An 11,584-nucleotide genomic window follows, 5' to 3' on the forward strand; every position below is an offset into this window, starting at 1 on the left:
TGTGTTGTGTTTCTGAGACTATTTGCATTATCTATCCTGTAGACATAACGTACGTAAAAAGAATGCAGGGCTTGCTGCAGTCCAACAACTTTTTACTGATCGTTGGCCTTCAACATCAATAAACAGAAATTCCCTAAATACTGCAACAGAACGGAACATTGATTTTGAGCTTGATGTTCGTGTGGAAATTGAGAGTGGAAAATGTGTACTGCATCCAACTACACAGCAGCTGCAGCAAGCAGAACATGATGAATTCAACATTAAAAGGTATGAAAATCCTTTATTTGCTGTTTTTGTCTTTGTGTGTAAATACTTGCACTACAAATATAATACTTGGCTTCAAGAGTGTGCACTTAAGTTAATTAGACATTTCTCCATCATCTTTCAGTTCTGTCATGTTTTGACTGAAAATTGCAAGAAGTGACAATGGCAAATCTGGGAACTTAGTGAATGATAGGGCTGATGGTCTATTTCATTAGTAACTAACAGTTCTGAGGAATGACTGTGTAGTAAATCATAGAATAGAGTTGAATCAGAAACAAGTTAAATAAACAAAAGGAAAGAAAGAATGGATTCAGAGAAAGAGGCAAAGAAAAATCAAAACAAATTAAATTTTAAAAGATTGCAGGAGCAATTTATGTCAAGCAGGAATGTCCATGGTTTTGGTTCCCAAGCTTTAACTTTTAGGAGCACATTTAAATGGAAATTAATTGGGAAATTCAATAATTACTTCAAAATCACCGGGACATTAACAGCGATCAATTGTTTTCTTGAAAATTAACAGTGGAATAGAGTAAGGTGTCCAGTAATTTGTAATGATTCTTAACTGATGGGATATCTTGTCCTCACTGCAACTTGCTAGATGATTTATGCCCTAAGATAAAATTGTGCATTAAATTTACTTACTCTCCAAGCAATTCTGGGCCAGTATCCATTTTTTTGTTTACAAAATTCAGTTCAATATTTGAGGATTAAAAACACTCCCAAACTCTAACATAATACCATGTGAAAAAGTAGATGATTTCTGAGGACTTAAGAGGCCATAAATATTTTTGTTTGATTCCTCTTTGGTTATAAAATAAATAATTACTCTTAAATTTATTTACTCTGTTGCCTATTTGCATTCCCTGACGTATTGCTTAGAATTAGACTAAGAAGAATTTGCAGTTAATAATGGAATCGTAGATGTATTCAAGTCAGACTATCAGCACACAGTTGAGCGACTCCAAAACAATTTTTCAGTTGTACACCTGCATTAGTTTCCAGATCCCACGCCTTCTATGAAGACACACCAGTGAACAAAAATAAATCCCCAATTTGTAAACTCACATGGGGTTGCCAAATCTGAATAACTGCATCACTGGAAGTTTCGTCACGTGACAATCTAATCATATGATGTTCCAACCGGACAATATTCTGATCAACAAGTACGACAACTGCATTTCAATTGCGATAACACCTTTAATGGTTCATATCCAAATCAGCCAAAATTTGACCTCGAGCCAAAGGAGATATGGGGTCAGTGGACCAAAGTCTTGGTCAAAGGGCTATATTTTAGGAAAGGCGTTAAAAACGGAGAGAAAGTAGAAAGGTTCATTGAGCAAATTCCACACCTTAGAATCTGGAAAACTAAAGGCAAAACTACCATTTAAAGGGTGACAGAAGAGGACAGGAGGCCAGAGTAGGATAAACACTGGTCGCAAATTTGTTTCGATAATGCCACAAGAAACAGAAATTAGAACAGCTGAACATTGTGGCATCATTGCTTATCCACGTGGCAACCCATGCTTGAAGAGTCTAAGGGTAATTTGACATACCAATTTAGATAGATCAAGTTAATATCCTTTTATGATCATAATAATGTGCTCAGTCTACATTATTTAGCCATCCAACTTGCAGGTGTGATGCTTTTGTCTGACTTGTTGTAGCATTTGTAGAAGAACCACGATGTGCTCTTGGAAGAGTTTTAATGACTTGTGTTTTTATGGCAGTGTTTTTGCAATTGAAGAAGTAATTGAGAATGAGATTCCACAAAAATTCCCATCTTCAGTCAGGGCAGAGCCAAATATGTGAATTTTAAATACAAGGTTAAAGCTGCTTCAAATGATTTTTAGTCGGCAGTGGCAAGTGGGTGATTCATCTTGGCCTCCATCTAAGATCCGTGGCCATCTTGTATATCAGCATCAGTTGACTTATTTCACTACTTGTTTTATCAAGAACGTAGTTGGTAGTAGCAAGGGCTATTGGATTCGTAACACTCTGGCTGTAGTCTTGAAGACTTGTTCTAGAGCACTAGCTTTGCTGCTAGCCAGACCCAATACATCTAAACATTGGCTGCTACCTGACAATGTAAAAAATTACCAGATGTGCCCTGTCCACAAAAAGCAGGAGGAGTGCAATTTGTTGAATTATCGTCCCATTACTCTATTTTCAGTGATCAACCAAGTGGCGCAGGTTGTTGACAGTTGCTTTAAGCAGCTCCTACATAGCAATAACCTGCTCGTTGCTACTCATGTTGGGTTTACTAGGGCCATTTGTCTCCTGATCACATTCAAGCTTTGGTCAAAATATGAACAAACAGCTGAGTTCCGGAGGTGAGGTGAGTGTGACAATGTTGGCATAATTTGACAGTGTGTGGCATCAAGGACTCCTCGTAAAATTGAAATCAGTGGTAATTTGGGATACAATTTTCATGGGGTGAAGTAATGGTTAGCAAGATGGTTGTGGTTGTTGAAAGCCTCATCCCCTGTATATCAATATAACATTTCTTTAGGCCAGTGTCCCATCAAGCCATCTTCAGCTGTTTTCTCAATAATTTTTCTTCATCATAAGGTCCAAAGTGGATGTGCCCACTAAAGATGAGACTGTGAATGTGCATTGATAATGGAGCAGTCTTGCCTGCATATAACATAACCTGAACAATATTCAGACTTGGACATTATATAGCAAGTAACAGTCATACCACGCAATTGCCAGGCAATGAATATCTTCAACAAAAAAAATGTCTGAACACTTCCTGATGGTTATTCAATGGCTTTTCACTGTCAACATCCCGGAGGTTGCCATTGATTGGACGTTTAACTGGGGCAGCTGTTGTTGGAAAAAGCATTGGTAAAAGCAGGTCAAAGACTGGGAATTCCACAGCAACTCACCACCTGACTCCACAAAGCCTGTTTGCCATCCACAAAGATGCAAGTCAAGAAATACTTTAAGCTCCCACCTCCTCACCCCAGATAGCAGACACATTGCAACTCTATTGTCTGCAAGTTACTTTCCAAGTCACGATTATGACTTAGAGAGAAATGCCTTCCATGATCGCTGTGGCTCCAAATTGTTTTACAGCCAATTAAGTAGTCTTGAAATGCAGTAACTGGGAACAGTACTGCCAATTTGAGCATATTAAGTTTCCAACAACGTCAGTGATATTGACTAAATATTCTGATTTGCGCTGTATTTGAGCGATAAATATCTAAAGTTCCAAGGATAACTTGCCTTTTCTCTAAAATTGTACTAGAGGATTTTTCATTCTCACCTGGGAGATTGAAGTGTTTTCATTTAAAATCTTATCCAAAAGAGTACACTTCCAACAGAGCACCACTCATTTGGTACTGTGCTAGAGTGTTGACGTTTATGCTCAAATCCTGGAGTGGGATAGACTGTGTAGTCCATAATCATGTAGCTTAGACTGAGTTACTATTTTGTAGGAGATACAAACTATTTTCTTATAAACCTGTTCAGAGATATTATTACAGGTGAGACTTGCCCCAGGCTTCCTGACTCAGAGGTAGGGATACTACCACTGTGCCACAACGTAGATATCTAGTCTTACTCTCCTGTAACTTGCTTTTTCACGAATGGATAATAAATCATTTTGTTACTCCAAGAATATATCTTTTCGGCCAAGGCTTCCACATGGTTACCCTTCACTGTTTAGTCAGCAGGAAATTGAGGAGCAAATATGCAGGGAGATCGCAAATAGCTGTCAGAATAATAGGGTTGGAATAGTAAGGGATTTTAATTTTCTAAACATAGACTGGAACTAATATAGTAATAAGGGGTTGGATGGGGAGGAATTTAAGTGTGTTCAAAAAAAATGTAGATGGCCCTACTAGAGAAGGGGCAAAACTTGACCCTTGGGAAATAAGGCAGGGCACTGAGGTGTTTGTGGGGGAACAGTTTGGAACAAGTGACTAGTTCTATTAGTTTTAAAATAGTTATGGAAAAGAATATGCCTGGTCCACAAGTTAACATTGTAAATTGGGACATGGCCAATTTTGATGGTACTAGACACTAACTTTCAAAAGTTGTTAGGGGGAGGCTGTTTGCAGGTAAAGGGACATCTGGCAAGTAGAAAGCTTTCAAAACTGTGATAACAAGAGTTCAGGGACAGCATGTTCCAGTTAGTGTGAAAGGCAAGGCTGACAGGAGTAGGGGACACTGAATGACCAGAAATATTGAAATTTTGGTCCAAAAAAGGAGTCATATTGTCAGATAACTAGAATCAAGTGAATCCCTTGAGGAGCGTAGGGAGTGCAGGCAGGGGTACATTTAAGAGGGAAACCAACGGGGTAAAAAGTGAACATTCTACTTAATCTTATTTGCTTCAGTAAATAAGTTTGAGAAAATTCCCAATAAATTCTGCAAGTACATTAAGGGGCAAAAGAGCAACCAGGAAGAGAATAGGACCCCTTAAAAATCAATAAGGCCATCTATATGTTGGACCACAGGAGATGAGGGAGATCCTAAGTGAATATTTCGCATCAGTTTCCCTGCTAAAATCACGAGAGTCATTGTTAAATGAATAACCAAAGTCTTTTCCCCAAGTTAGGGGTCCAAAGCTAGAGGGCATAGTATGATGGTGAGAGAGGAAAGATTTAAAAGGAACCTGAGGGGCAACTTTTTCTTACAGTTGGTACATATATGGAACGAGCTGCCAGAGGAAGTGGTGGAGATGGGTACAATTACAACATTTAAAAGCCAAGTTGTCAAGCACATGGATAGGAGATGGGCCAAATGCCAGCACTAGTTCAAATTAGGAAACCTGGTCAGTATGGATGAGATGGGCCAAAAGGGCTGTTTCCATGCTGTGTAACTCTATGACTCGATGAGCCTTATACTGTACTAGAATTTGGATTGATGACAGCTTTCAATCCAAAAACCTTTGAGGTTAACATCTAGCATACTTACCATTTACAATAAGATGTCAGCTGCAAGAATGAGTTCCAGCATTGACAACATGAAAGCTCAGATTTGTAACAAAGAAACCACACATAAGATGCTACATTTTGTACACCTTCCAGTATAAGTCAAAAACCCAGAAAATAACTATAATCTCTTGAAGAAAATAGAGGCCTTTAAATTGTGGATCTCAGACATGTGCTAAAATTTCCATATATAGACTGTAAGGCAAAGGAAACAGTATTTGAAATTGTAAGAGCAAAATGAACTCTAAAGTGGCATCCAGAAAGGAAGAATATGTCAGTATTTCGGCCATTTGATTTGAACTGAAAACCTACAGAGGCCTCTTCTAGAGGGCAAAGCGGAGAGCAGCAGAAGGTAATGTCAACCTCGGCACTGTTGAATGGTGGATGCCCCAGAGCGGTTGCGGATAAGTTTCAGTGAATGTCTGAAGATGGCTCAAGACAAGTTATAAAGAACACATCTTTTTATTTCCTTTAGTTTTTGTCTTATTACAAAGATGTACTTGCATTGGAAGTAGTTCAAAGAATACTCCTTGGGATAAAGGGGTTGTCTTATGAGGAAAGATTAAATATGTTGGGCCTATGCTCATTGTAATTTAGAAGGATGAGAAGTAATTGTATTGAAACCTACAACACAATGAGAGGGTTTAACACTTTAACAGGGTATATGCTAAGAGGATGTTTCTCATCGTGGGAAACATCTAGAATTAGAGAATGCACTTTCAAAGTAAATAGTCTCCCATTTAAGAAAGTTGTGAGGTGGAATATCTTCTCTCTAAGCATGTTTTTTCTTTGGAATTCTTTACTTCAGAGAGCTGTGGAGGCTTGGTTAGAGAGATTGTTTGATCAGGAAATTGGAGTTTGCACGACAATTGGATAACTGTTGTTTTGTTGAATTGTGTGGGCGGGGTGTGCAGGCTGCAGAGTCAAAGATTCAAATGGCTTACACCTCTTTCTTTAATTCTTACATTTGACACAGATGTTCTATTACGCAGTGCAATTTATTAATTTAAAGAGGAAGTCCAAATAACTCGCAATTTATACAACAATTGTGGCTGTAGTGCAGATGGATGATTTTAAGGAAATAATGAAATTTAATTGTTGCAGTAATTTCAGATGATTGAATACTACACTTTTTTTATGAACAAACTTTTTTGTTTCTGGAACCTTGAAAAATCAGAAAACAATAGATTGATTTTCTTTTGGGTACTCTATGCTAACACTGTTCAAATCAAATGGACAGTTACTTTAATGTTACTGTAGAATTTGTTTCATTACAATATAATGTTTATTTGGATGTGCATATTTATGTAGTTTAGAGCTCTGAAATTGACAATGTTAAAATAAATTGTATTACTGTGCAGGAGTATTGAGAAGAGTTTAAAAAATTTGGATCAAGATACTCCAGCAAAAAGGAGAAAAACACATCAGAATTATCAATCAACTTCACACTTAATAGGTGGAAAAAAAGTGCCGCATACCCTACAAACTAAAACTACAGAGTTTGAGAACACAGTATTTTACATTCCAGGAGTAGATGTAAAGGTAATAAGAAGAAGCTTATAAACTGTGTTTAAAAGAAATAATAATGATTTGCTCTGCATTTTTAAAAAAAAGTTATTTGATATTAGTATTACTTTTAAGATTTGCAATACAAAATCATTGTTGATATTACATCTCCATTATTTTACTTCGTATGTAGGTAACATTGGTGAGGAAGACAATCTGTTTAAAACCTTTATTCTTTGAGAGCAAGCTGGATTTATTGTTCATTTAAGATGCAGCTAATTATTTACTTCAAACACAGTTACAGGTTTTCAAACAACTCTACTTTTAATGCAGGTTTTTTTTTAATGCACTTGCATTATGCTGGCTTTATTGAGCCTATAATTTCTTATGCCATTTTCCAGGTTTAGAGAGGATTGGAGTGCAGTCAGAAAATGGGCTGGATTTTCAGAGCCATGAAGACTCCAGAGACCTTTACAAATAGTGGGTGGGATACAGACCTGGAGGTCAAACTTCAATGTCGGACAGATTTTCATAACAATGATGCCTGGCTTTTCTACAGTCTAACATCATCAAAATTTGGGGATTAGGAAACAGGAGGTGTTGTTGCAAATTAATTGACAGGGAATTGATGTGCACTTCTGATGACAAATGATTTTCAGAGATAATCTTGAGGGGATTTACACAAGTTGAATGGTCTTTCATGAATGAGACTGTTTTTCTGTAGTGGAATTTATAATAGATGCTTCGAATGTCTTTCATCTCAGCATGGCTCCTGAGGTCTGACTGAACTGGTTACTAACCACTTTGAACTGATGAAGGAGCAGCGCACTGAAAGCTAGTGCTTCCAAATACACCTGTTGGATGAGAACCTGGTGTTGTGATTTTTAACTTTGTACACTGCAGTCCAACACCAGCATCTCCAAACCATGACTAGCCACTTTGTTATGGTAGTTGGAAGTGCAAAGGTAGTAGGTGACTGGGGCACTAAGTTCATGTAGGGGCTATAAGGGGCCATGAGGATGAGCAAAGGTTATAAATTGGTATTAACCTGGACTGAAAGAGGGTTGGAAGGCTGTAGTTGCAGTTTGCCATCCTATTTCCTGCAGGGAATAAAAAAAAGAGAAACAGCTACATGGATTGTTCCAGCATATCTGTTCGATTCCTTTTCTAGTTGATATTTATAAGAAAAATTACCAATTTTTTGACTGGGTTTCAGTAAACGATTACTGAAAAATTTAGTTTGATTAAAAAGTCATAAGTGATCATTTTATTTTAACAGTTGCATTACAACTCCAAAACACTAAAGGCAGATTCTCCAAATACCTCCAGAGGATCATCTTTGCCAAGAACTCTGTCTAAAGAATCCAAACTGTATGGTATGAAAGATAGCGGTCCTCCCCCTGCATCCACTACTAATTACAGCAAGGCTAACTTCCTGCTTCCTCCCCCTCCCCCACCATTACCATCAGGTATACAATTTATGGATTTCTGTTTTTGTAGAAATAGAACCTTACAATTTTGTGTTTTGCATAGAACAGCATATAATGTGTTCAGGATATTTAATTTCAGGAGAACGAATGCAATCAATATTGTAGCTAGCAATATGTTGAAATGGCATGTGCTATCACTGTAACAGTGCTTGTGTCATTGTTAATCTTAGTGTGAATTTGCCTTGTTTTACAATTTAAATTGTTGATCAAACAACACAAATATCATGAAATTAACCTTCAAGAAGCTTACCAACATCTGTGCTTCTATATAATAAAATACGTTGATGTTTTAATGTTAATTCAGCCTTTTCTGAGCTTTTTTTTTCATTTTGGTAATGAGATATAATGTTCTTATTTGTGATTCGTTCTCCAAAGTTTAGCAATATTTATTTATGTTGCAGATTGTATGGACAGTAGGATAAGGAGAATAAAGAATGCAAAAGACTTGCTAAAGTTGTAATAATAAATAAGTTTCAAGCAATTGTATTTAAATTGTTTTGTTTTAGAATGCTGTAAACTAATCTCATCTAATTTTTCAAACTTTTATGATACGTGGTTAATTTCTTTGAAATAAAGATCTCACATCATGCGCACTGAATTTTATGGATACTGTGGGCAGAGGGTAGAATGCTGTGCCCTCACCAGTAAATTCACACCCAGTCCATCTATGCTACCCAGTTCATGTTTTTGTAGGCAACATGAGAGCCATCATATGGGTTGCCAGTCTTTGGCCCAATTGAGGCCCAAACACACTGCCCGGTTAAAGGCCTTATCATATCACCATTTTTATATAGTTAGCTGCAGGAATGGCCTTCATCTCTCATGTAGCTTGACATCTTTAAACCTGTGTGTTGCTGTGTTGCTGATCAGTGGCCAATATTGCATCTTTCCTTGAGCCTCCTATGTCATTTACTGGGCTCTGATACTGCCGTTTTGATTTGCCATGTCCATTCTAACCCTGTCATCATGACCCAAGTGGGATCCTGAATGTTCTTGAATAACGAAGATTGTTGCTGAACTCCAACTCCTTGGGCCTATCTGCAATACTGGCAGTAATCATTGCTCCGGCATAATGATGCCACTATGCTCCAGGACTCCAATTGACCAACAGCTCTGTGAGATGGGTCATCCTCCTATTGATGCCTCGTACTAATTAATGGACTATTGTCAAGCAGGGCAACTAGCTAAGTGAAGCAGGATTTGTCTGCAGGGAGCCCACGCTCCATGTGAATTCCAGCCCCTTTCAATTTCTATCAAAATCTAGTTCCAGTTAAAGTGATGATTTGTTACAACTTGCGTTTCTCACATTATCTCAAATGTTCCACAGTTAACATGTGGTGACTGGATCAAGTATTTCTTTAATGTGGGATAGGTTTTTAATTATAATAGTGCGCAATATGTTAAATTTTCATTTTTATCTTACTTGGTCTAAACTATCAAAGAGCAAAATTAGAATTTTTCACTAGTGGTTTCCAAATTCACTGCTATTATCGGAATTCTAATTAATTTTTTGTGTCTCAAATGAAAGAAAATCATATTTCAGGTTATCTTTACAATAATGCCTAATTCTTGCAGCCAAAGGAAAAGGAAGTGGAGGTGTGAAAACAGCGAAACTGTATGCTTGGGTTGCTTTACAATCTCTTCCTGAAGAAATGGTGATCAGTCCTGGCCTGCTGGACTTCCTAGAAAAAGCTCTGGAAACAATTCCTATAACTCCAATTGAAAGACATTATACAGGTATCTCACAATAAGAGAAACTTTCTTCTCTCTTGGTACATGAACAGTCCAATGAGTCTGTCTGACATCTAACTTGAATTTTAGCTATTTGTATTTATGCTGTCTAGAATCATACGGGATGGAAACAGACCCTTCGGTCCAACTCGTTCATGCCAAAAAGGTTTCCCAAACTAAACTAGTCCCATATACCTGCATTTGGCCCGTATTCCACTAAACCTTAGTATTTACGTACCTGTCCAGATGTCTTTTAAATGTTGTAACTGTACCTGTATCTACTACTACCTCTGGTAATTCATTCCACATACAAACTCTCTGGGTGAAAATGTTGACCCTCAGGTTTCTTTTAAATCTTTCTCTTAAAAATATGCCCTTTAGTTCTGAACTCCCCTATCCTATGGAAAAGACTTTTGCAATTCACCTTATCTATGCCTCTCATGATTTTATTAACTTCTGGAAGGTTTCTACTGTTAAAATGCATTAGAACAAAGAACAAAGAAAATTTGCAGCGCAGGAACAGGCCCTTTGGCTATCCAAGCCCTGAGCCAATCCAAATTGACTGTCTAAATGTGTTGCCCAATTCTTAAGCATCTGTATCCCTCTGCTCCCCACCTACTCATGTATCTGTCCAGACACATCTTAAATGAATCTACCGTGCCTGCCTCTATTTCCTCTGTTGGCAACGCATTTCAGGCACCTACCACCCATTGTGTAAAGTACTTGCCACGTATGTCCCCCTTAAACCTTTCACCTCTCACCTTGAACACGTGACCTTTCATTATGGATTTCCTCACCCTGGGAAAAAGCCGATCTCTATCTACCTTGTCTATACCCTTCATGATTTTGTAGACCTCAATCAGGCTCCTGCCTCAATCTCCTTTTTTCTAATGAAAACAATCCTAACCTACTCAACCTCTCTTAAATCAAGTCTGCACCCTGTTGATCATGAAATAGTTTCAGGGTACCATTTCTTTCTGATCATAAGCTTTACTTATGAATCTTGGTGACTAGTCAAGGGTCACCCCGAAATTATTTTTAACAGGCATCCGAATTTGGAATATGCGCCATTTTTTATGCTTTTCACAAGTAGTATGGGTTTCTCGGTAGGCAGCAGTGAGTCACCAATTAATGGGGATTATTACTCCTTAAACACCTTAAGGCCATCACACTCCTGTTGCTGGTGGACAGGCTTTATGGAGTCTGGAGGTGAATTATTTCCTGCAGAACAGAGGAACCTTAATTATCCGAATGACACGGGCGGGGAGTATTTTGTTTGGATAATCTAATGTCGGATCTTCAAGGTTCCTCTGTATTCCTAGCCTGGAAAACCTGCGCCCACACCTCCTCCTTCACCTCTATCCAAGGCCCTAAAGGAGCCTTCCACATCCGTCAAAGTTTTACTTGCCCATCCACTAATATCATTTATTGTATCCGTTGCTCCCGATGCGGTCTCCTCTACATTGGGGAGACTGGGCGCCTCCTAGCAGAATGCTTTAGGGAATATCTCCGGGACACCCGCACCAATCAACCCACACCGCCCCGTGGCCCAACATTTCAACTCCCCCTCCCACTCTGCCGAGGACATGGAGGTCCTGGGCCTCCTTCACCGCCGCTCCCTCACCACCAGATGCCTGGAGGAAGAACGCCTCA

The 11,584-nt window shown here is 38.4% G+C and overlaps 1 protein-coding gene across 11 annotated transcripts in view; it reads left to right on the forward strand.

Annotated features, from left to right (window-relative positions):
* Positions 1–11,584, forward strand: part of kiaa1109 (KIAA1109 ortholog) — a 420,067-nt gene that overhangs the window by 355,855 nt on the left and 52,628 nt on the right. For all 11 annotated transcript variants that reach the window (XM_043674034.1, XM_043674040.1, XM_043674039.1 and 8 more), the window contains 4 exons: positions 43–267; positions 6,566–6,746; positions 7,990–8,179; positions 9,776–9,937. In XM_043674034.1, the coding sequence (XP_043529969.1) occupies positions 43–267; positions 6,566–6,746; positions 7,990–8,179; positions 9,776–9,937 (758 nt within the window). The remainder of the gene's footprint in view (positions 1–42; positions 268–6,565; positions 6,747–7,989; positions 8,180–9,775; positions 9,938–11,584) is intronic.

This window comes from Chiloscyllium plagiosum, chromosome 32 (genome assembly GCF_004010195.1).
Source record: "Chiloscyllium plagiosum isolate BGI_BamShark_2017 chromosome 32, ASM401019v2, whole genome shotgun sequence".
Lineage (NCBI taxonomy): Eukaryota > Metazoa > Chordata > Chondrichthyes > Orectolobiformes > Hemiscylliidae > Chiloscyllium > Chiloscyllium plagiosum.